The 26,140-nt window shown below is 44.1% G+C and overlaps 1 protein-coding gene across 4 annotated transcripts; it reads right to left on the reverse strand.

The window, feature by feature from the left end:
• Positions 1-1,163: 1,163 nt before the first annotated feature.
• On the reverse strand, positions 1,164-21,658 carry FAM60A (family with sequence similarity 60 member A). 4 transcript variants are annotated; one of them, XR_002102855.1, is made up of 7 exons: positions 18,957-19,178; positions 10,033-10,184; positions 7,537-7,636; positions 6,506-6,632; positions 5,446-5,596; positions 3,428-3,931; positions 1,164-1,570 (listed from the first exon to the last, which is right to left on the reverse strand). XR_002102855.1 is itself a non-coding variant. In XM_019544621.1 (7 exons), exons 3-7 carry the CDS (start codon positions 10,158-10,160, stop codon positions 3,769-3,771), a joined length of 669 nt encoding a protein of 222 aa, XP_019400166.1. In that variant the 5' UTR covers positions 10,161-10,184; positions 18,957-19,069; positions 20,576-20,652; the 3' UTR covers positions 1,613-3,768. The 4 variants fall into 4 exon arrangements, 3 of the variants coding, with proteins under 3 accessions (XP_019400166.1, XP_019400167.1, XP_019400165.1); XM_019544621.1 differs by lacking the exon at positions 1,164-1,570 and adding an exon at positions 20,576-20,652 and having other exon boundaries at positions 1,613-3,931; positions 18,957-19,069; XM_019544622.1 differs by lacking the exons at positions 1,164-1,570; positions 18,957-19,178 and adding an exon at positions 21,615-21,658 and having other exon boundaries at positions 1,613-3,931; positions 10,033-10,186.
• Positions 21,659-26,140: the final 4,482 nt, after the last annotated feature.

Genomic DNA, 26,140 nt, shown 5'->3' on the forward strand with positions numbered 1-26,140 from the left:
ACTGCATGTAATTTTACTATCTTAGTCTGTGTACATCCATTTAACATTTATAGAACCACAAACCCTTTGCATACCAGTTTGTTTCTCTTTTTTATATGCCAGATAATAGTATACTTACCCACTATTCTTTTTTTGTAGTAGCAGCACAATGAAAAGTTGCCCTGAGTTCATGCATGTATTTGAACTCATTACAAATTACAATCTATTTTTAATGAGTTGCTAGGTTAAAGGCCCAATTTTTCCAAGGGATTTAGGTACTTACCTTCCACCAAGATCAGTAGGAGACAGGCACCTAAATATCTGGACCCAAGTAGTTGTGCATACATTATGTTAATTTAGGACAACAAACCATCAATTCATTTTTAGGCCTAATTACACCAAGTCTCAATCCATTACTTAAATCTAACCAAAACTGCATTTTAAATCAAGACAGAATGGTTCTAACTTAATTCGTCTAAAATTAATGTCAATGAAACTAAACTATTCTAAAGTGAATGTACATTCAGGGTTAGTGCCACTAGTACCAGAAAAGAAAATTCCTTTATAGCATACAGAAGTACAGTGTGCCTAACCCTGTGAACACTTTTGCACAGAAGCACACCTTTCTTTTTGTAGAAACCTGGTAGTCACACTGCCAGATACTATTTCTAGTTCTGCCACTAAATTCTGGGCTGACCTTAGGCAACTCACATTGCTTTTCTGGCCATCCACTTCTCCATCTATAAACTAGGTGCACAGACCTCTTCCACGAAGGTCCTTGAGATGCACTGATGAGCAGTGTGGTATGAACCAAGTACTAGGGCTTTGCATCTCTCTTTACAATAACCCGATACACAAACCTCTTGCAGGGGTTTGGGACTTATTGTATAGGTATTAGGGACCCTTAAGTTTTGATTCTTCACTACCCTCAGATGCCTTGAAACAGTCAAATCACTAACAACTCAGGAAAAAAAAAAAAACAAACAACTTAAGCAAGCTTTTTTCAGAGAGTGGTTTTTATTTACCTCTTGTACTTGATGATGTTGTATTGGGGTTTTCCTTAAAATCACTGTGATGGCCTAAAACATTGAGTAAGAATAGTAGTCTGGCATGAAGTCTCACTCCCTTCATTCGAAAAAACAAGATTGCAGTAAAGCTGCTGAACATATCTCCCTGATTTTATAAATCACTGAAGTGGCCTCTTTCTGTGTCCAGACAACTCCACTAGGTGACCTGCTTCTCAATACTACACAATAAAATGGTTTTGTTCCCAAGAGCAATGTTCCTGGTGCCTTGAGACCACAACAAATTTACTGAAGGTCACCCAAACAGCATCATCTTCAAGGATTAGAGATGAAAGCAGTTCACATTTACTGGTAATTCCTGAGCAGGTAAAAACAAGGAAGTATACAGTACTCCTCCACTATACTTCAACTCTTCTTCCAAAGTTTCAGTTTCTCTATATTTCAGGAAAAAGAGTTATCTTTCAGTCTTTTCTTGCACAAAATTGCTTACAATGAACCTTGCATTGCCTGATCTGGTTTAACCACTGTGTCTGCAAGCCTCATTTCTAGACAGAACTCAAGTAATCCTGGAAAGAAAAAGAGAGAGAGATAAAAAACAGGTTTATTTCTCTAAATAAGTCTGAATTTTTATTTGTTACCCTAGTAAAAAAACCCAAAAAACACAAAAAGTTTGGATTACAAGTGTATGAACAGTATAGAAAAAGTACAAAACAGTTTCCATACATTTCTAATACATTAATACAAAGTGCATGGACTACATACAGTTCATCTTGCATTACTACAGAGAAAGGAAGTGGAAAGGAGCAAGGGGAAGCAGTTGGTGGCTGAAATCTAGCAATAAATAAATAAATACAGAAGACAGAGATGATTGATATTAGAGCACATCCTACCACCAGTACTGCAGCCATGAGCAAAAGGAATCACTGACACTTAAAACACAAACTCAAATGTAAAATGGTACTATGTAAATTTTGCCCTCCCTTTAGAATGCAAGTTAACATGTTTAAAACAAAGCAAAAACTACAGGTGAAAGGGCACTGTAAGGCCGTGAAAATACCAAGCTCCATTTTTCGTGACATCCTGCCAACAACTTGAGACATCTTAACAGAAGGGGGAAAAAAAGCTTGGTTTCTGCTTTGAAGTTGAAGGAAGGTTTATATTTAAAACCTGAAAATCTCTTTTCCCCCCGCTATCATTTTATCTTCTATATGCTCACCAACCAGCAAAGCCCTGCCTATCCAAATTTCATGCTGAAGACCCATAGGAAAAAATAAAAAGTTTCTAGCAGTCCACTGCAGGTTCACACAAGGATCCAAAAAAAGTCTAAATTTCAACATTATGCAAGTTAAACCTTCATAAAAGAAATATGAAGCAAGTCAGAAGCTTAAAACTATAGCAGACTCTGAAGAAGCTGTTTGCACTCTAAAAGCAAAAGCTGTAGCACACAGGAATGCCACAACCATTTGCACACAAGTTTTAAATCAGGAATGTGCATAGGAAATATTAACCCACTGTTTTGCCACAACATGCAGCATGCATAGAGCAGTCTTGAGTTTTTAAACAGCATGTACAGAATTTGCAATAGATCCAGCATTTACAGAAGTGTTACTTCATTGGTTGCAAAAGAAAGGAATATGTTCCAGAACAGGAATCTTGGATCAGACCCCCAGAAAAAAACAAAAACAAACACGCAGACAAAACACTGAGGTGCCAAGTTACATCTGGAATGGTGCTTGACTCCTTATCCACGTGGTTTTGGTTGTGACGGGTCCAAATCCAGGACCTGGCCTCTTCTCTGGTTATACTCCATCAGCTGTTTGTTCTTTCATAGAGTCCAACAATTCAAGATGGCAAATTCTAAACCCAATTCCTCATCTACATCTGATGTGGGCCACAGGTTGCCTCTCTGACTTCTCTCTGGGGGCAATCGCACAAGGCCTCGCCTGTCTGCATCTCAGTTGTAATTCAGTGGTTTTACACTTTACTTTTATTCGACTCTTAGTTAAGGAGGGACTGACAAGATGGCCAAAGAGTTCACCATCTCTCTTCAGCTTTCCTGAATACTTAATATTTTGACCCATCTCTTACATTAGCACTACTTGCATAAGGGGTGTCTGCAGTTACCTGTCCTTGCCCTAAACGAAGGATGAAATTAAAGTCCGTCTTTGTTTAAAGATCAGTAGTACAGGTTTAGATCACCATATATTTAAAAAAAAAAAACAAACAAACAATATATATATATATATAAATAGAAGTCTGGTAAAGAATAGACTTAAACGCTTCTATGCATAGATTCATGCTACCAAATCGTGTCTCAAAAAAGAAATACCTTAAATTGGGGAGAAAAATAAGACTGCTCAACCAACTTAAAATGCACGACACCACCAATGCTTCTCTCAGTATAGAAATATTAAACTACATACATTTTATTATACAGCAAAACCCATCTCCAAGTTCAGTCATGTAGAGGGCCGTGTTGTGGGAAGAATGACTTGGGGGACGACCTTGCAGCAGCATTCAGCTTTGCTAAGTGTTCCATAGCATCTTAAATATTATGTACATTTTTTTTTTTTCCAGGAAGAAAAAGATGCAAACTGGTTTCAGAGTTTGTGGAACTGTGGCAGTAAAACCGAAAACTGTTCTAAGGAATGGTCTTTTTGGCAGCATAGCAGGTGTCCAAAGTGAAGAGAGGGTCATTTTCTAGCATCTTCCAGAGAATAAAAAAAAGGTTCCATATACATTTTTTTGCTATTTGCTAAGGAAGTCACCATTCCTCCTGATTAGAGACGGCTGGAGATTGGGGTCCCTGTGGTTCTGGCTTCTCAGTGTCTGACTTCTTATTGCTACAGCATGGTTTGAAGAGATGAGTGTCTATAAGGACTTCTCCAAAACGTCCTTTGTAAATAATTCCACAGCAGACTTTTTGCCTGGAAGAGGCAGAGGGTGGAAAAAGATTGTTTATATCCATCAAGGTACACACATGCATGCAGAAACAGGTACAGATATACAAAAAAAAAAAAAATGTAACCAGGATGCCACAGTTTACAATCTAGGGGGCATGTCTACACATGCTTTTATGCAGGCCTACATTTAATGTGCATTAAGGCAATTTAGGTGCATGTCTACACATGCATGCACTAAGGTGTATTAACATGGTGGATGGACCAACTTGGCACTAAAGTTAGTGCCAAGTCAGTCTACATATGCAGCAGGCACTCTAGCTATTCACTCTAAAATCTGATACCTGCTTTTGCAGGTATCAATTTAAGTGCAAAAGGCCATAAAAAAAAAAAAAAAATCACTATTAAGGCAGATTATGAGTATGCACATATAAACCCACACCCTTAATGTGCCTTAAAAATGGCCAATGCACCTCAAAATTGGCATGTGTAGATGCACCCAGATCTCAATTTAGATCTTAGGCACCATACACATACTTGACACTTGTGCCTATTTTCCATCTCTGCTGACTTTTCCTTAGGATAGATGGAAATTTTTGGTCAAAAAAAAAAAAAAAAAAAAAAAAGGGGGAACCACACGGAAAACACACACCCACCCAGAAAAAGAGACAGGTCCCACAGAACCCAAAACACAAAAAACACATCTGGTCTCTAAATCCCCTGAACTGCTTTGAAAAAAAAGTCAAGTCTGAATTTACATTTCCTACTTTGGTCCTTAAAGTTGCATGAACATAGACATGTGCTTTTTTACCAAGCTATTTTAAACACATTGTACTTGTGAAGGCCATTTTAAAGGCAGTAAGTCGCATGTATTTGACAAACATACTGAACAAGAGGTCAGTACATTCGCCATGTAGCAAAAGCATGAAAAAAAAAAAAAAAAAAAAAAAAAAAAAGGATCCTAAGGATTCCTAAGCCTCTAGGAAAACCCACCACTCCCCTATTTCAAATATTTTATGACCATGATCATGGATCAGTTATGCAACTGATTTGCGTGGGTGCTGCTCATAGTTAGCTATCCCCCCGGACCTTTCAAGGTACTCCCATATGTATGCGTACCCCTGATTGACAACCCCAATCTAGACATTTCATCTGATATTTAGTATGCAGAAGCCAATCTTAAAATAAAATAATTACAAACCCTCCAAGGAACAGCTAGATTGATGTTGTTTCCTACTGTCAAAATGTCAGTTATTTCAGACTAAATATCTTTAATACTTTGAGGGGAAAACAAAACAAAACAAAACAAAAACCAAACCAACAAGTCTTAAGAACACAGCATTTCTTTCAAGAGGATTTTCTTCCACAGGTCCAAATCCACACTTTCTGTACTACTGAATAAACTTAAGCCACAACCTTAAACGTTGTGTTCTTCAACAGCTGTCTATGAATGCTATGGAAGTTGCTAAGGAAAGAAGCATAGCGTGCCTTGTAATTAAGCTGAATTGCTGGGTGCACTAAATGTTTTTGTTGCCTTTTACCTTTTCCAGTAGGTGAGATCTAAAAAGGAGAAGACTGGTGTTCTGCTGGACCCCGGGCTCATCTCTGTGTCAGAGCCATCATCAGACTGGTTACTGTAACAGGGAGACTGAGCTGGAGAGGCACTTGAAGTGGTGCTGTGGGCATCAGAATCTACAGGAGATGGGAGAACAAGGGGGCGGGGGGAGAATTGTGTGCAATTTACTAGTTAGTCATCTACCACCAATAGGTCAGAGACAACGTAAGAAACAGAACTGAAGACACTTTTCCAGTACAAGTAATGCTACTGTCAACTAGCTAGGAAGAACATAAACTGATCATTTCCATTGACTTCTGGCATTTTCAGTAAAATCCTGGAAGGTCATGCCAGCAATTCAGAAAGATCCCATGGACAAGGATGGTCTTATAGGCAAAGCACTGCACTGGCACTTCTGGGACCTATTCCTGTCTGTCACAGGCTTCCCCCACAACCACAGACTTGAGGATCTGGTCCCACTGACATCCATGACAAAACTCCCAATGGCTTGCATCCTTAGCTCTGAAAGTCAGGGTATAAACAGCCTCTCCCCACTCCCTTTACCATATCAGTTTGGAGTCCAAGTCCATGAAGCCCCTCATCCTTGGGACTACTTACAGCACATGACGTTAGGCATGTATGGAAGCCCATGTCAGTCAAGGCCTTGGACTCCTTGAGACAAAGCCAGTCTCTCCCCCCTTCACTATGTGCATGGCCAGCATCTAAACTTCGCTATTTTGTTCATGCTAATTTATACTTGCATATACTACTGTCTGTTCCAAGGGCACAATATGAACAACAGTAAAACCCAGAGATCTTTGGAAATTGTTCTGCGTGTGTCCCCTTCAAGTCAGGTAATAACAAAAAACAGATAAGGGAATAAGACGACAGTAGTTACATGGCTGGAGTATTCTACTACTAAGGAAAGGGCTAAACTGATTTTAAAATAACACCCAATTGATTGCACTGGGCATTATCTAGATTAGGCCAATTAACTGTAAGCTGCTTTGGCAATGAACTTGCGTTCCTAGTATTTCTCAACTTACTGTGCCGTTTGAAATCCTTTTGCAGTTTGCTGATTTGATTGCTCTTCATTCTGCTTCCAGAAAGGGTTTTCATTTTCTTTGGTTTCAGTGTTGTTTTAAGACTGGGTCCAGCCCTTGCATCCACCACCTGAAAGGCAACATAGTAATTGAAAAGTGTTCAGTTACTTCTACTCTTATTTCCTTATCAGAGCTCAAGCATGGTTTACGCAAGAGAAGTTGCACTAGTTTAGCAACAGGTGTTTAAATGGGTTTAAAGTAACACAACTGTGTATTGACACTTTTCTAGTCATTTAAACTTAGCTTGGAACTAGACTATTCTATAAAAGAAAGTAAAGTGGGCTTAAAACACCTTCAGGTGAACTAGTGCAACTTTGTGTTGACAAATATTCAGCTTGGTTTGCAGCTGTAATTAAAGTCAACACAAATCAAAGTAAGGAGTGTTCACACAGTTTCTGCCTTGTTTGTTTTAAAACTGGTTTGAGCTAACTGTTGGATGGGTAAGCCCCAAATAGTGGCAGCATGCTTAGCTCCCATGACACTGTCAAAGTCCTCATGTAAAGAGGGACAGCGGGAGGAAGCTCTCTCCCCCCAGCTGTAGACCCAAAACAGACGGCTATATCCAGTCAGAATGTGCAAGAGGGTGTGATGGTGAGAGATTAGTCATTTTAATTATCTGACCAAGCCAAGTGGATTTATAATGTTGCTTAAGCAAGTCACCTGGCTTGTTCAGGCAAAAAGACAAAAACAAAACGAACCTTCACAGCCAAATTACCATCTTTGGACTTAGGCCACATCTGGAACATTTTAATGTCAAAAGGAAGACTTTTGGAGAAACAGCTTGTGAAAATTAGAGTGGTTTCAGCAACGAAAGGCTGTGTATGAACCAGGTGAAGGCAGGGAATAGCCATATAATAGTCAGTTTTAAGTAGCTTTTACAGATGCAGAACGTGGAAGAAAGTCACTTAACAGTGCCATTACTAGATGAATAGGGACTGAAGGAGGTAAATATTTAAAAAAAAAAGCTGACTAACATGATTCCAGTTTTTTTTGGATCCTGCTGGCAGTTTTTTCCATCTTTTCACCAAAAGAACACATGCATTGCAGATGTCTCCTGACCGGGCCTCATGGAGCCTATCAGGAAAAACAAAACAGAACAAAACCCTTGCTTACTGGTTAGCCTCTTAAAGTCAAAACAGTTGGCATAAAAGCAGGGAGTGTGGGGTGGGAGATTCTCAAACTAAGACTTTCAGAAGTGATTAGCAATTGAGCATGCTCAACTTGATGCACCCTAAAAAGGGATCCAATATCCATATATTCAATTGGAATAGGGCCTTTTTTTTTTTTTTTTTTTTAAAAAGGTGCCTCAGGCTGGGAGCCAATATATAAATAAACCATTTGCCTCTTTCAAGCAACTTTGGCCCCAACATATTAAAGACGAGTCATAACCCTCTGTAGGATCAATTTTTATTCAAATTCCAAGATGCTGATATTTTTCCTCCCTCCCTTTCAACACGGTGGGAGGAAAAAAAAAAACAAAAACCCAAAACAAAAAACACACCCCAGGAAGCCTCATCTCAGAATCAAGTATTTAGTGAAAAAGCAGTCAGAAGAGGCAGCAGAAATCCACTCAAAGGCATGGGGAGGTGTGGGAATTCTTTGCTTTTGAGATGCTTGTTAATACCAAAAATTTATATGGAGATAGAGCTATAAAGTTTGCATTAAAATTCTATCAATTCTGAAAAGAACCCTGAAACACTGTAAATTTGACTGACATGCCTGGATAGGACAAGCCAGTTTTTGTTCATTGTTCAATTACAGGCCCTGTGTTGCTAAATATGCTTCAGACAGCCCCAAAACAAAAAGCATAGATGTACTGTTTTGACACTTTAGCAGGTCACCAGATATTTAGCTGAGGCCAGACGTCCAGTGCCAGATTCACACACACAGGTCATGAGCAAGAGAAATAACTGTAAAAAACACACACACACACCACAGGAAAAAAGGAACAAGGCAAACTAAGGGCCTAACCCTGCTAATGCTCTCAAAACCTTCCCGCTATGGGTGGCACCCATGTAGCAAGTGATACTGCTCACATGTCATAAAACCACAGGCAGAAGCATGTTTAAAGGGTATAAATGCTCACAATAACTGAACAAACTGGTGGGAACAAAAGGAAAAAATATATGCAGAGACAATGACAACAGACATTTTTGCACAGTAAAATGCTGCAGTGGATAAACTTCTACAGCTATGAGATTCCTAGTGCTATGGCTAATTACAAACTATGTGCATTAAAAGAAATAATAATTACAAGCTGTCAAGCAGCAACTGGATGCCTTGACAACTTGATAAAAGATAGAAAAATTCAAGGTTATTGTAAGACCATTTCAGAGTGCCAAAGCTACATGGTCAAACCAGCTTTAAAATGAGCATTTTTAAGTTGTGCAACTTAATTTATTAGGGCTTTGAAATGTCCATGTGTCCAATGCCTTCTAATGGCAAAAAAGAAACAAAACTTTTTTCCAGGCTCTTTTCACATCACATTTCTGCTGTGAAAGTTTACCTTTACAATGGGAGCCCCTATTCTAAACTGAGAGGCATCACTCTTTTGAGCTAAGAAAAATGACTTACAAAATTTGAGTTTTAAAATGAAACCCCAGAAGATTTTATTTAATCAAAGTCACAAGAGCCTCCACAGCTCTATTGTGCTCTGCTGCACTACACATGCACCTTCTGATGTGTTGGCTCTTTGTACAGATTTAAATTAACACAAAGGATGCATCCCCACAAGCGTGCAACTCCAGGGGTATGCATTTCCTATGGGACAAATAGTGACACAGCTGTGCCACTGCTATTAGTCTCTGGGCATGCACCTGGCAAGTACATTCTGGTGAACAGCAAGGTGACCCCAGTTGGGTAGGGGAGGCTGGGGTCTACACCTGCGCTGGCCCCAGGGCCTTCCCCGGGGTGCTGGGGGCCTCCTGAGGCAGCAGTGGTGCCAAGCCAGTTGCTTGGAGCTTGGCCAGCAGCCAGAGCAGGATGCCTCTCTGGTGTTTTATGCTGCTGCCACATGCACCAGGCTGCTTTTTTCACTGGTGGCTTTTTTTTGTTTGTTTGTTGACACCAGGATCTCCCAGCATCAAAAAAAAAAAATTGCTGCGCTGCAAGTTCACAGTATGGCGAATGGGTGCAAGTGTGCTTTGCAGTGCCGTAGACTGCTTTGTGGTTCCACAAACCACACGGGCACCCATAGGCACACCCACAATGTCCAAGCCGTTGGAACAATGCAGGCCAGGTCCTTCACCAGTATGAGTCAGCAGTACTCTCCTGAAGTCACTGGAGCTGCGCTATAGCCCCACGCCATTCGTGTAAGCTGTGGAGGCCAAAGCCAGCTCTATACCAAACTCTAATCAGTGCCTTTAGTACTGCACTTTGAGAGAAACTTAATTTTTCAAGTTTGCTGCTTAAAGACAGAAGCAAGAACCAATAGAAATGACAATACACATTTGCCTGGCAAAGGATCTTACCCAAAGCAGTTCTGGAAATCCTTTTCATAACGTTTACTGTCAGTGAAACGAGAACTGGAAGACTTAGCCCTGCAAATACAGCAGCCCTCTATACTTCGGTACATCTTCGGTTTGTGAAAACCAAACATCTTTCTTTCTTTCTTTGCTGTTGTCTGTGGAACAAAGAACTACCATCACTTAATCTCTTCAAGTCATAGCTTGGGGATTTAAAAAAAACAAACAAACAAACAAAAAAACCCAGAAGAAACAGCCTCATGGGTAACTGGGTAAAAGTTATATATAGGTTATACTTCAGGAGGGGGAACACCCTTATGAAAAACTTCTCATTTAAGACACTCTTGCTATCCCACATGATCTTTAAAACAGTAGCTCTCAATCTTCTTAGACTCAAGGCATCCCTTGGAAAATGCCTGCTCTTAGTTTTCATTTTCTGACTACAGGAAAATACTAAAACAAAGAACTCTGCAAGACCACCGCAGATCAGAATGCTTTTAACACTACATTCCTACATAAAATCTCTGTGTTTATCTTGTCAATCATGACTGCACACCTAACAGCACTAACAGTAATTTAAAAGGACAGGTACTTAAAGCATGCTTATTTTAAATTCAGCACAAAATAGCTGATGTCTGCTGCGTCCCAAATCTGAGTGCCCCAAGCCAATCTAACTGGACATATGACTAGGTCTCCCAGAATATAGGTCTACATGGAAGGTATGCTTACACTGTAGTCTATGGGTCCAAATGCAGCTTGCACAGACACCCTTGAGCTAGCTTTAACTAGTTCAACCTAGCTGATGGCAGCAACATGCTAGGGGGGGGGCACCCCAGAATTTCAGTGCAGAGTATACGACCCTATCTAGGGCTCTCAGTAACTATGGAGTGCTGAAGCATGTGCCACAGTGGTTATTCTGCCACTTGTCCCCAAACTGGCTAGATAAATACTAGCACAGATATATGTTTACATGAACTACAGTCACAGCACCAGACTGCAGTAGAGACCTAGCCTAAAAACAAACAAACAAACAAAAAAAACAAAAAACAACTGCACTGCAAGTGGCCTGCTAGAGTTCTTTACTAGACGCTTAGGGACTCCATGTCAAGTGGATTCATTTTCCAGGTAGAAAGGTTCATTCTAGCTGCCAGCTCCACAAGCTCCATCTAGACTCTGAAGGTCAAGCAGTATTCCTTGCAGCTTCTGTATTGTTACTAGCAATCCTGATCCAACCAAGGCGTATCATATGAGTACAAGCAATGTGCAGTGGAAGTGTCTGTTGGCTTCCAGTTAGGAAAAAACAAAACAAAAACACAAACCAATTAAGCTAAATTTTGGACTCAGTAACCCACAAATAAAGAGAGTGGCCTTAAGATGCCACAGCTCCCCTCCCTCCACGAGCTCCAAAACTCCTAATCACCTGTGGAACTGCATTTAGCCCCCAATTTTAGAAAATACTTAAGAACGCATTTAAAACTTCAAGCACTTGATTACAGCTATTCAAGACCTCAGTCACACATGTGTATTACCACCAGCCAGCTCAGGGCCTTAACCAAGAACAAGTTTTTACAGGCCATGCAAAACACATTAGCTAGTTATGAAGTAAACACATTGAGGTGCTATTCCAAGAGTGTTTTTTTAAAAACACAAAGTGTTGCAACTTTTACTTGTACAATCCTATCTAACAAAGAGAGCTGCTTCTATTTGCTATGAGTGCCAAGAACAGATTAATTGTACAGAGAATGGAGAAACCAAATTTGGTGCTAGAAGCTCTATACAAGCAGGCTCTCTGCTGCAACAAACAGCAGCTACTAGCAGCAGTGAGAAGTAAAGGGATGGAAATAAGACCAAGCAATTACATTATGAGAGAATCCATCAAAACCAGAAGAGAATTTGGGGGACTATGAAGTAAAGTGGTGATGATAAAGAGATGGAACTTACTCTGTAGTAAGTAGTCAGCAAGTGAAACATGCTCTTATGTTTGTCCAATAAAATAAGAGTGGAAAAGAGGAACTAAGGGTCCATTCTACAAATGTTTACTGCTTGGCTTAGTGATAAACAGTGGGTGAAAGTTGCTCCCGAGCAGAAGGCTGGTTCTAACCAACCAGAGCATTGCAGAAGCACTTCCAGGAAAGAGAGTGGCCCTTCACAGCAAAGTGCCAACCCTCTACATGAAAAGGTGAAGGTCACCCTACCACAAGCTGTTCCAGCACCACGAACTCCTGTGTGTATTTTTAGTGGCTCTGAAGAACACCACTACAGCGCAGAAGTTGAGCAGCTCTGCAATGCTCCCAGACTCCAATGGAGAAAATAAAGATCTGGGAGTCTTGCACCAAAAAAAAAAAAAAAAATCCATGTTAACACCTTCACACTAAACCCATCTAGACTAGCGGTCAGCAACATGGTGGCAGCAGACTGGAATGGCCCAACTTGGGTCCAACGCAGCGACCACTGCTTGGCCTCATCCCCATCATGGAAAAGCACTCAGCGGTGGTTTGGCAAGAGCCCCCACTGCTGAATACTACAGAAGCCTCAGCAATGAGACATTCAGCAGCACACAGGCTATATATTGCCCGCCCCTGATCTAGAAAGACAGATAGTAGATCAAAAGCCTATGATTTTGGTGTACTTTAATAAACTGCTTATTATCATTATCATCATCACACTACCTTCACTAATACCCAAAGGCCCCAATCAGGCTTAATTCTCCACTACGCTAGGTACTGTACAGACAGGAAGACACAGTCTATGCTCCAAAGAGCTGGAGCTGACAAACAACAATACTTCCCTGATTTCACCAGCTGCAATTATGAATTTTCCCAGACAAATTTCAAGGGGAGGGAAAAAACCCCTAAGCATCATTTTCAGTGGAATCAAAAAAACTTTCTTTTCCATTAGAGACATTCCACAGCCTCCAACAGAAGCACAAATAGGCTTTAGACAGTACGTCTTCCTTCCTGAATCTGCAAGACAGGCAGCCTGGAACTGCCAGCCTATTCTTCTTCAAAGCCCAAGCAGCCAGGCTGAATGCTGGACTTCTCTCCTGCCCTTCCTCCCCAGTCCAGGCTACAGTCTGGCTATTATTCTGGCCTCATGCTTGGACTAGGCTTTGGGGCACTTGCACCCTTCCTGTGGAGGAGAATTTTAGTTGCAGATCCACCAAACCCATCCTCAAATCCCAGCGTACTTGTATGGCAGAGCTCCCATGGTGCTGGACTTTGCAATAGGAGATGATGCACTTTCCAGCAGATGCTCACCCAAATCTTTCTCCACCTCCACCCCCTTCCCCATGAACCACACTGGTGCTCTGCAAAAGGATGTGCAGGAGGCAGTTAAGGGAAGTGTAGCTCAAAACTACTTCTCTGTTCTTCCACAAATAACTTTTCAGTAATACTTAGCTAGTAGTAAGACTGGGTAACTTCTGGCAAACATGAGGGGAAACTCTGGTTATTCTGAATCAGAGTGGGAAACCAGATAGGGTAGAGGTACAAAAGGTGTCAAGAACTCTTCTCCACCATTTCCCCTGTCATGACAAGGTAGAGAGAGTGAACACAATATATAGCCAAGTCAGGTTAACATCTCCTTTTATCCTAGGGTACAAGCTGGTGGGGAAGTATACAGAGACTCCTGGCACTGGGGACAGGATGGGGGCCAGGGTTTATAAGCAGCCATGCAAGATATCTGTTTTAATTCATTAGTGTACAATATGACCCTTCAACAAGACTTGTGAGAGTACTGTATTTAACAAGTCTTTTGAGACTGTCAGTGCATTCACTTGGGAGATTTTAACTAACTGACAATTTTTAGATTTTGTTTATGGCAACCCAATATTAAGCCTGCAGTTTGGTGCTTTACTTTAGAAAGCATGATACTTGCTGCTAACAGCTTCACCAGTGGTGCAAAAGAAACAACACCTGCCTTTACCTCTATAGAAGAGGCCAGTGCACAGATGTGGAAAGGGTGTTCACATATGAATGTTTCCAACCTGGGTTCTCAAAGAGAGGAGCCACAGGGGGACACCACAAATCAGTCATTTCAACAATGTTTGGGCATTCTGCACTGGATTCTCGCTCCCATTCTCCCAGGAGCTGCTTTTCAACACAAAGCTTCCAAGAGAAGGAAAAACTAGAAGCATCTGTTTCCTATTTGATGAATGGTCAGTGACAGCATACATCATTCCTGAATGGATAAGAATTACTCGAGAAAACACCAGCAAAATAGATCGCTTTGACAAATGTCAAACAGCAGTGTTATAAATGGAAGGTGTCAGTACAGCCACACATTTAATCCCAATCAGTTGCCATTTGACCATTATACACTAAACAGACGGTCAGCTGATGAGTTTAATAGCCAAAAGAGATCACACTTAAGCTTAGGAGCACTTACTGATACTGCTGTCACACAGTTCTGTCTGCATGTCTGTTCAAAAGCATAATTAATGTGCCTTGTCCTTGAATCACTGCTGACATCAAGTCAGAGTTCAGCATGCTTGAAAGGACTAGTTTAAAGTTTTGCAACTTCAGATGCCAACAAGAGTAGCAGCAGGGCTGGAGAAAGGTTAACCCTTAATCATAAATTTAAATAGATATCAATTGGGACAGATGCACAGCAGGTAAAAACGGGTATAGCACTCCTGAAGTTAAAGGAGCTATGCCAGCTTTCAGCAGTTGAGGCCAAATGCAAATCTACTTCCAATTCTTGTTTAGCAAGAACTCTGACATACTCCAAAACTCTGCATCCGTCAGACTGGGAAAGGGTGGAGGGGAAAATGACAGAGGCAGCAAAGCCTGTTCAGAAGGTTAGCGTCATCTGAAGTACTAGCAGGAAGCAGCGCCTCTTCAGAAGATGTGGGGTCAGGCAGTGAGCAATGGCAGGGTGGGAGGGGCTGGGCACAATACAGCATGCATCAACCCTGCTTGAGAGCAATTTTCTCCTTCAGTTTACCTGTCAGGACTAGAATTTGGGATTCAACAGTTCCATCTAACACTGGCTCTTCTGCTTTAGTTGCTAATGCACAAAAAAAACCACTCGGCTTCAGATGTTTGTGACATTATAAAACTAGCAGAAAGATCCCAATTCTTGAAGTTTAGGCTTTACAACAAAACATAGGAGCTAACAGTCTTCTGGGCTGGTTGATTTTTAAAAGCAAAACAGGAAAGGTCAGCAATTTTCCTTTCCAGCTTCCTCCTGCAGTCATCCCAGCAATAGAAGTTGAAGGGAAACCTTTGTAACAAAAAGAAAGGAATTTGTAGATAACAGACAAACAATCCCATTTCACATACAGCTTTGTAAACCAATCAAAAGAAAGCACACTCCCCCCGCCACCTGGTTTGTGGACACTAGAGACAGCCATTCCCTGGGTACTTTACAAAGAAAGCAGCTTATCAGAGAAGCAAAGGGATGGCATTCCAGGCACTCAACACCTGCTCTCTTCCTGCTCCAGTCCTGGGCTCATTCAGGCTTTGCCCAGCCCAAATCCTCCAACAGTTGGCAGAGAAAGAGTAAAAAGAAACCCTGCTATTAACTTGACTTCTTCCTTTCAGTACAAAGACAATGCCCCCACCCCCCACTACAATTTTTACCTGCTGTAAGTTAGCAAGACACCTCCACATTCTGTAGTTGAGCCAATTCAAAACTGAGAATCTGACCCACACCTACAGATACAAACCATGTCTGTCAGCAGAAAACCCAAAATGTTGATTTCTACAGCACTTGGATGAAGATGAAAATTATGTCCAAGTGAAAGAACTTCTTTAGATAGGAAGGCCTTGAACTAAAGAAACAAAGCTCTGGAATGCACACCTGCACACTAGAACAATAAGCTTCTTCCAAACCAGCCCATCGTGCCAGGAGCCGAGTTGCCCATCTAGCTAGTAAATGCTTGGGCTTGTCCCTTAGCCATGGAAAACTGACATTGCTCTACTGGAATTCAGTGGAGGTACACAGAGCCTCATACCAACTAAAAGATCTGGCCTTTGAGTCTTTGATAAAGAAATCTCTCACAAGTAATCTCCCCCCCTCCCTCCAAAACCCTCAGTATGGTGTGCAAAATTAAACTAGACCCCACACAATTGCACTTGATCTGAGCCGAGTTGTCCAAAGCCAAAATGGTACAAGGAACAAAAAACAGTAGCACCCACTAGAAAAGCCAATGTAATTTTCACATAAGGAGGGAGACAGTATAAAAAGGTTTCACTCAAAAAAAAAAGCAAGGATTGGTTCCTATAAAAAAAAGCACAACTTTGGAACTGTGTAAATTCTTCTAACTGCCATATCCTAAATCTCTCACATAGAATGTGAGACTTGGAAGGGACCTCAGGATGTCATCTACTCCAATGCCTGCCTAAACTACATCACCCCAGCCAAGGCTTTGTCTAGCCAGTTCTTTAAAGCCTGGAGGCAAGGATAGAAATCCCACAAGCTCTCTGGGTTACCTGTTCCAGTGTTTTACTATCCTTCTAGTGGGAAAGTTGTTCTTAATATCCAGCCTAAACTTCCCTCACTTCAACTTGAGACCATTGCTCCTTTTTCTGTTATCAGGCACCACTGAGAGCAGTCTAGCTCCATCCTCTTTGGAACTACCCTTCAGGTAGTTGAAGGCTGAAATTAAATCCCTCCTTAGTCTCCTCTCCTCCAGACTAAGTAAACCCAGTTCCCTCAGCATCACCTTGTAGGTCGTGTGCCAGAGCCCCTTAACCATTTTTGGTGCCCTCTGCTGGACTCTCCCCCATGTATCCACATCCTTTCTGAAGTGGGGGACCCACAACTGGACACAGTACTCCACATGCAGCTTCACTAGTGGTGTAGAGGGGAATAAACCCCTTCCCAGGATCTGCTGGTAACATTCCTGCCAATAAAGCTATTATGCTGTTAGCCTTCTTCATAAGGGCACACTATTGGCTTAAATACAAGTTAACTGTGCATGGTAACCTCCAAGTTGTGGTCTGCAATGTTATGCCAAGACAAAACAAATTATAAGACAGTTCAGCTGTAACCTCAGGAATATTTTCTGCTCCAAGAACACATACGCTAATCCTTTTGCTGCTGCTGCTTCACTGATGAAAAAACTTACAATGTAGTAGCTACAACCGGCAGCAACCACTGGTCTACAGTTAGTGAGAAAAATCAACATTTTTCTGCTCCCCCCCCCACCTCTTGCTGTGGCTGAGTTGCTGTAACATTTTGGACTGCATCTGTAACTACTGTGGGTAAAGTTTTCAGAAGTACCTGAATTATTTAGGAGCTTATGGCCCACATACTTATAGTACCTGGGCACTTAAAAATGGGATTAATGGGAATTTAGGAGCTTAAGTCACTTGGGCGCCTTTGTAAAAAGGTTAAGCTATAAAAGCATTCTAAAATGAATAGCTAGGCATGAGAACTCTAAACAACAATGTTTAGGACAAGAAAAAAAAAAAATACATGTGTGTAAAAAAAGTACAACTCAGCTGCACCCATTCACACCTGACCTATGGCTTTATTAGCTACCACAACCAGGGTTCAGTCCCAACAAAACTGCACACTTACAAGAAAATCCTAAGGTGTTGTACAAGTAGGGCTGATGAGGTAACAGGCAACACTTGTACGAATCAGCAGCAAGCCAGTAGAGCAACATGGTTTTTAAGGCCATCCAATTTGAGGTGCAGGCTTGCACACAAGTTAAAAATAAATCAAAATCAACATGATGGGCACTTATGGTCCTTACAGACACAGTCTTGCTTTCATATCTGTTTCTCCTGCAAAAGCTGTTGCAACTCAACAGCAGCACTGAATGAGTAAAGATATTTGTTTTGGTAAAAGTGTAAAACCCTTTGATCCAGAGATGCATTTGCATTGTAATAGAGTACTCTTATTCATTATTTCATTCGCATTTTAAACCATCAGGGCATATGCCAAAGTATGACCTGGAAATCCAGTATGCAGAAGGACTGTTACGAAATGGAGTTCCACCCTCCTGTTCTGACTATACACAGACCTTTCAAAGCCATGTTTCCAACCATACAGTCTGCTTTTTCCGATACCTGCTGTTAGCTAGTGGTGAGCAAGCATAACCACTAACATTTGCTTCAGAAACTGTCACATGCACAATCACACTCCTTTTATCTTAGTTAAAGGGAAGTCAGTCAAAGAGTTGATTAAAAAACCCCAAAAAACTGATTACAAAGTAAGCAGGGAACCATGACCTTAACTGCCTGCTAACAGGTGGATGAGAGATGCATGAAGAACTCAACTGTCCTTGTTTTAAGGCTAATAAATTGTTTGTTTGTTCTAGCTTACATGACTATTAGCTACAATTTTTACACATTTTCTACCAAATAACAAAACATCTCTCTACTTTTAGCAAGCACCAGGTGCTCACACAAGTCAGGCATCAACCAACAATTTTTGTAGGGCTTTCAGTAGCACCTAATGGACTTTGAAAAGCAATTGGACTTGAGTACTAAAGGAAATTGGACACCTGGTACCTGTGGGTGGTGCTGAAGTTTCTACTAGCTGTCATAAGTGAACCTGAACCTCCACCACTGACTTCAAAAGAAGTTTACTACGAGCTATAAATCAAACAGAAGGCAGGGCAGGGTGGCACCTTACCAACTGCTACTCAGCTCTAAAAAGGTGTCAGTCACCCTTTCCCATCTTCTGCCCGATTTCAGGCTAACACTATGAATCAGAGGAAGATTGGAACCCAGGAATAAGGAAAGAGAGTGTCTGCTCAATGCCCACTCAAGTCAGCAGAAATATTACAGTTTGATTCAACCAAATGCAAGTCACTCAGAAACTATATGCATGTGCCCACTGTATGCTGGACCTCAATCCATTTGGTAGGATGACTGTCAAAACCTGGAAGTCCATCATGCACAATGGATCTAGCCATGTACTGATTTACAGAGAGCCACAGTAGACTTCTGTAGATGGGCCATTTATAGTCTTACCTGTAGGAGGGAGTGCTCAGGATCAGAGCTGTTTGCAGAAGTGTTGCCACCCTCGTGCTGTGTGGTCTATGGAAAAACAGAGGTCTACAAAAGCCCTCAACCTGCCAGGAGCACTAAGAGAAAACAAAGCAAACAGAATAGGTTCAAGTACATTACTTATTCCATATATGAATGCTAACCTGTTTCAACAACATCTGGCCCTACACTCTTGGAAACTTGGTCCCACAAGAGTAAGTATCCTCATCCTTTATCATACATGTACCTAGATGCTATTAGAAATAAGCCACATCTGCAATCAGAGCATGCCACTTGTACTGCCTATCTAAAATACGCACACCTCCCTCATAAAAATACAAGTAAGTGCATAACAAAAGCTTCCAGTGTTTTAGATTTCTGCCAGTTTTAAAATGCTAAAAACAATTAGATCAAGTCAGAGGCCAAGTAATTAGTCAACTTTGTTAAACAAGCAAAACTAGGAAATTCTTTTTGCAATTATCATCAAGTAATCTTGACCCAAAGGACTGGCTGGCAATTCTTAGAGGAAAAGCTGTTGGGGGAATATATCTATGGGGCAGCCATAGGATATTCACCCCACAGGTCTGACAGAGTCAGAGGGAGCTTTTGATACAAGGAAAACAGGATCTTGCCACTGCTTTGTCCAGGTATTTCCTGGTCTGGGCTGATAGAGACAACCTAGCAAGCAAGTAAACAAGACAACCCACAGTAGCTTCCCCTTATTAGCCCTTTAGTAACATATCTGCAGATGAGCATAGGAAAGGAAACAGAAATTAAGTCCAGATGAAATGGAGACTTAAGTAACTAGAAGTGTTTCTCCTTACTCAAAATAAGGTTACTTTCTTAAAATAAATACAAATGTATACATACCCCACCCCACCCCCCACATATGGATGGTAAGCTGCTCCAAGCGAAATCTGGCTCTTTTCAAATTTATATATAACAAACCAGTTTACGGCAAAAACAAGAACTCTTAAGCTCTGTTTCAGCTTGCAATTCCCAGCTGAAACAAAGCTCAAAAGGACAAGTATTTGAAACAGTGTAATAATGCCAAGTGAGGTAGCAAAAAAGAGGAAAGAAAGAGAAAAGTTCTAAAACTACACGCTCTCTAAATCTCTCACAGTAAAGAGAAGCAGCCCCTGAACCACTCATACTTTGCCATTTTTCTACTAAGATGCTTTGTGTAGCTACCGGATACTGCTAAATGTCCCCCTGAAAAAGGACTTAAACCCTCTGAAAAGACTCCAAAAGCCCTCCAAACAACAACAAGTGGGTCAGGCCCTAAATCCCAGCCCCTGAAGTCAAGCCTGAAAAGTCCTGGGAATTGAACAGAGCCGGGGCTGGGATTCCCGGGCAGATTTCCAGCGTGCAGCGTGCCCAGGGACTGGCGACAAAAAAGGAACACCCAAGAGGCCAAGCTCTCTTCTCAAGCTGCGCCCATGACACCAAGGAACAAAAAGTTAGGGCAAAAAGAAAAAAAAGTTCAGGTAGGAGCAAGGGCGTGGGAGGGAAGCGTACTGGAGACGGGCATCCCCCGCCAGAGTGCAGTGCAGCCTGGAACAAAGACCACCCACCCCCCAGCCACCCCGGCGAGGACGACCTACTTTTCACAGAGGCCATGATGATCAGGTAGACAACAAGGCTCAGGTCACCCGCAGCCACCCTGGGCACCCCGAGCCTCTCTGCAGTGCACAAAAGCAGCTGCGCTGAAGCAAGGTGCAGCCAGAAACAACCCCCCTCCCCCCAGCCGCCCTCCCACAGCCCCTGCCACGAGGTCGCAGGGAAGCGCAGCGCTTGTGGCCACTGGGGGAGGGAGACGCGGAGTCATCGCTGCTCGGCTCCCCCCACCTCCTGCCACCAGTTGAAGTTTGCAGGCCCCCAGAGCAGGGTGCCACCACCACCCCAACCCGTGCCCCCCCGGCCGGCTGGGGTGGGGGCAGGCACGTCGCCCACAGCCCGCGGCGCCCGCGACCAGCCCTTTGTTTTCCCTGCAGCCTGCTCCTGCCTACGTGCGGGGCCAGCGGGGAAGGCGGTTCGCTCCGCGGCTGCGGGGGCCACGCGGAGAGGAGTTTGCTGGCAAGTCGCGCTGGGGCTCGGGAAGTGGCCAGACGCCATCACGGTCCGGGGCCGCGGGGACGAGACTCGGCCGGGCCGGGAGCACGTGTCGTGTCAGAGCGCGCGCGCACAGCCCGGCCGGGCCCCTTGCACGCGCCCGCGCCCCACTTGCACGCGCCCCCCCAGGGCAGCAGGCCGGGCCACCTGCACACCCACCTACCCCCTTACACACATACACACCTCCCCCCTCCGGGCTACTTGAACCGGCCCCAGCCCATCACACCCTGCTACCACCTCCACCCCTCCCCACCCCCCGCCCGAGCTACAGGTGCAGGCGGCGGGCGCGGGCCGGCCCCACGCGGGAAGGCGACCCGGGCTCCGCGCCCTCCTCCCGCCCGCGGAGGGGTCTCCGCGCCGACAGCACCAGCAGGTCCCGCCGCGCCGGGCCAGGCGCCGCCGGGGCTCCTCCGCTCGCGAACAAAGCGGGGGCAGCTGCCCCGGGGCAGAAGTTGGGTCGAGCAGAAGCTGGGGCGGCCCGCGGGAAATATAATCATCACCACCACAAGAGCCCGAGGACCGCGAAGCGCTCACCTCGCCGCCGCCGCCGCCCGCAACTTGGCTTCGCCGCCCCGCGCGCGCTGCGCCGCCGCTCCTGCGCCCGCAGCACTTGGGTTGTTAGCTCGCTAGTGCGTGCGTGCGTGTATGTGTCCCCGCCCACGAGGCGCTGCGCGCGTGCGCCGTTCCCACGGCTCGGTTCTCCTCAATCGAGCTGCTCTACATCCGGCCCCCATTGTCCTTTTAAGGGAGAAAGGTCCGCGCGGGAAGCCTGGGAGGAGAGGCGGGGCCGCTCGTGGTGTCGCGCACCACGCCCCTCCCCTCCCCTCCCCTCCCGCCGAGCGCTGCGGTGGCTGCGAGGGGGGGAGCGGGCTCGGCGCAGCGCGGCTAAGGGCGCAGGGCGCGGGTGAGACGCCTCCGTGGGCAGGGACCCGGGTGCCCCCTGCGCCCCGCGCTCGGCGTGCCCGGTTCCCCAAGGCGCGGGAGCGCGGCACAACTGCTCCGCCTTCCCCGGCGTCGGGGCCAGGCCAGTTACGCTTTGACTCTTTCGCGGATTCACAGAAGTTTGGGGCTGGAAGGGACCTCGTGAGATCACCGGGTCCAGCCCCCCTGCTCTGGGCAGGAAAGAGTGCGGGGTCAGAATGACGCCAGCAAGGAACTGGGGGGCCTGCAAAAAAAGTTGGGCTGCCCATCAGGTTGCCCTAATCAAATCAGAGACCCCCACAGGGTTAGGCCTTGAATTCTGCCCAGTATCTGTGCAGTACCTACAGCAGCTGTTTACAGGGTGCAACGGCATGACAAAGTTCAGGCAATGCGGTGTTGCAAAGAGGAGGAGGCAGCATGTTCAGTATATCAAAGGGTCGCAAACAAACTTTAAAAGTAGATCAAGAAACTTTAAAAAATGGATTCTCCTTTAAAGGAAAAAAAGTGGGAAGCCCTGGCAGAGTTCCAGCCTGCCAGGGGCTGTTTGCCCCCCCCCCCCCCAATGCTTTACACACTGGGGGCTGGGGTTTGGGAGCAGCAGGTCAGGAGTGAGGGGTGCTGGGTCAGGACTGGCTATCAGTGTTCACAAATGGCTCCTGGCACAAAACAAGGTTTAGATCATGTAAATGCCATCTTTCTGCCAGGCAAGGGTCGTATTTAGGGGTTTAATCCCAACCATAGTAACTATACTGGGGTTAGTAAAACATGCTGATCAATAACAGAACTGCCCCCACCCAAAGGATCCCCTACTCGGTGCACACTGATGTCCCTCACAGTACTCCATACCGCCCTCTGCAACCCTTGCCTTCACCAGCCTTGCCCCACCATCACAGCACAGACCCCCACAGAAGGACTGCCGTCTGCTTCTCTGCAACCCAACAGCCTCACAAGCAAGTGACAGGACACAGAAGCAGCATATTGACATGGGGGGAGGGAAGGGGCTACCGAGGCTGGGAGAAAGGCCTAAGAGACTGCTTGCAGGCTGCTGTGCTCCCACTTTGACACCAGGCAGCGCAGCTCTGCTCTGTATGCTCATCAAGGCTTGCCTCCTGCTGCTTTCTGACCAGGAATTTTCAATCCAGGTCCCAGTTGCTTAGCTTTTTTATGAATGGATTTCTACAGACTTTACAAACAGACAGGGCCGGATTACCACACAGGCAAATGAGACATATGCCTAGGGCCCTAAAGGAAGAAGAGGGCCAGTTGTGCTTATTTTATATATTATAATTATTCAGTGAAAAAAAGTAATAGAAATATATGGTATTACAGCTCCATGACTTTATTTGCCTAGAGCCCACTAAAGGGTTAATCCAGCCCTGCTAACAAGTGTTTTTTTCACACTTCTTTTTTATGGACTGTGTATATTTGTGTATGGGCTCTTGAGAAAGCCCTCTTTTTACACCCAAGTCTCAGAACAGAAATTGAAGATTAGGTTTGACCTAGCTGCAGCCCCATCTTGTGACTTTTTTTTACATTTTCTTCCTGTTCATTTATGCTCGTTATGCGACTCCTATACGGCAAAACAAATTGTTACTCCATTTCAATGTTGTGCAATAAATTTCTCTCTCATTCTTTGCCTTTGAACAAGAGCAACTAAGTTTTTTTTCAAGCTTACTTTTTTTTTTTTTTTTTTAATAAAATGCATACAAGGTTTCTCCTTTAAGCTTCAAGCTAGTTTCTGCCCTCATCTTGCACCCCATATTGATGAGAGAAACTCATGAATTAATCAGAGGGTCAGGGTGACACTCTGTAGGTCAAGGAGGAGGAAGGGCATTCTCATTGCGGTTTTAAAAAAATAATATTGCTCACAAGACTTTTCCAGTGCATCATAGTGAGACATTTAAAAACTCACCTTTTTGCTGCCTCTTAGTCACATTGTTTGCGCAACTTAGGAGCAGCAGTAGCTCCATGTTACATCAACTGGTTCATCAATGTTGAAATTAGTTTCTTCTGAAAATAGCTATTAATTATGTCTAAAATATCTACACGCAGTACAGAGTGACACGTAGGCACCTCGTACTTCTTTAAGAACGTTGCCAAAAATCATGAGTTGGCAACACTGTACTTTGCACCATATTGCACACTGCTAGAAATAGTCATAAGCTTTTCCTCCAGTCTAATACTGAATGTTTCATTTATGTATTTCAATTTAAATGATAAAAAACCCTTCTATACATTGACCTAAAAGTTAGGATTTTTTTAACACACAAACAAACAAACTCCAGTCCTACTACATTGGGTGTAATTTGGAGCTGAAGATTTTATTTCTCTAAAGATATTTTAGTTTGGATTTAAACTTCTACCAGACTCTCAATCTAGTCAGAGCAGAATTGTATGTTGTTTTCAGTGCATAATAAACGGAACGTAAGGAGTGTCTTTCATTATCTGAGACAAGAAGAGAAACTGGAGAAATGTATAAAGTAATTTAGATTTTTTAAACTATTTTTGGTTAAATCATTTAAGGTATTGTTAATAAATGAGGATGTTTTTAAAAAAAATATTGAAAAGATCAGTTTCAGGTTAAAATCTTATTCACGTGGGCACCGATGACACGGCTCAGAGCACTTCCAGCCGGGTCATAAGGCGCTACAGGGATTTGGGAGCGAGGCTAAAGGGACTGGGGGCACAGGTGATGTTCTCATTGATCCTCCCAGTCTTGGGGTATGGGCTGAGGAGGAGAGGAGGATCCACGCAGTGAACCAAAGACTGCAGTGCTGGTGTCATCGGGAAAGTTTTGGCTTCCATGACCACAGCCCACTCTTTGGAGAGAGAGGCAGCGAGCTGCTGGGAAGAGATGGCCTCCACCTCTCCCCCCTGGGGAGGAGGCTCCTCTCAGCCAAACTGGCTGACCTGCTCCACCAGGCTTTAAAACTAAGCCTGCTGGGGGTCGGGGGGACTACTGCCCCTGCTGGCCCACGGAGCAATCCTTGCAAAGCCAACAGGCCAAGGCACTTAAGGGAGCCCACGCCTGCCACAGCCCTGGTTCAATCTGTGGGCAAGGCAAGAGCCCCCAAGGGGAAACTTGCCTGCCTGTATGCAAATGCCAGGAGCTTGGGAAATAAGCAGGAGGAGCTCACCCTCCTGCTCACTGCAAATAATTATGATGTCATAGGGATAACGGAGACCTGGTGGGACTCCACCCATGACTGGATCATGGGTATAGATGGCTATACTCTGTACAGGAGGGATCGAGTAGATAAAAGGGGTGGGGTTGTAGCTCTCTACCTTAAGGAAAACTACGCATCCCTGCAAGTTGATATTGGTGACCAGGGTGGACGGCTGGAGACCCTCTGGGTTAAAATCCATGGGGAACAGGGCAATGGGGACACAACGGTGGGAGTCTACTACGGACCTCCCACCCAAAGTCCTGAGCTTGACCAGGCTGAGGCCACACAGTTACCTGGACATCTTGTGGGAGGATCACTCAGCAAAATCTGAGCGGTCGCAAAGCTTCCTCTCATGCATGGATGACCTCTACCTGACTCATGAAGCTGTGGGCCAACGAGAGGTAAAGTGCTGCTCGACCTGGTACTGGCTACTGGGGGTGACCTAATTGGGGATCTAGTGATCAATGGGAAGCTGGGTGAAAGCGACTACGAGCTCATCACCTTCACCATAAAGCTGGCAAGTCAGTCAGCAACACGGAAGTCCTTGACTTCAGGAAAGCCGACTTTGACAAGCTCAGAAGGCTTATTGGTAAGGCCCTAAGGGACCACGACCCCAGGGAAGGGGAGTTCAGGAAGAGTGGTTGCTTCTCAAGGGAGTGATCCTCAATGCACAAGCTAATTCTATTCCATCTAGGAGGAAAGGCAGCAAGAGGGCACAGCAGCCCCCCTGACTCTCCAGGGATCTAGCAGACCTCCAGAGGCTAAAAAAGAAAGGCCTATAAAGGATGGATAGTTTGGTTCTGCAGGAAGCAAACCAGGAAAGCCAAGGCTGCAACTGAACTCTAACTAGCTTCGAGCATCAAGGACAATAAAAAGTCCTTTTTCAGATATGTGGGGAGCTGGAGGAAAAGCAAGGGCAACATTGGACCCCTGCTGAACCAGATGGGGCAACTGACACCCAGGAAAAAG

This window comes from Crocodylus porosus, unplaced genomic scaffold (genome assembly GCF_001723895.1).
Source record: "Crocodylus porosus isolate Cpor-Errol unplaced genomic scaffold, CroPor_comp1, whole genome shotgun sequence".
Taxonomy (NCBI): Eukaryota; Metazoa; Chordata; order Crocodylia; family Crocodylidae; genus Crocodylus; species Crocodylus porosus.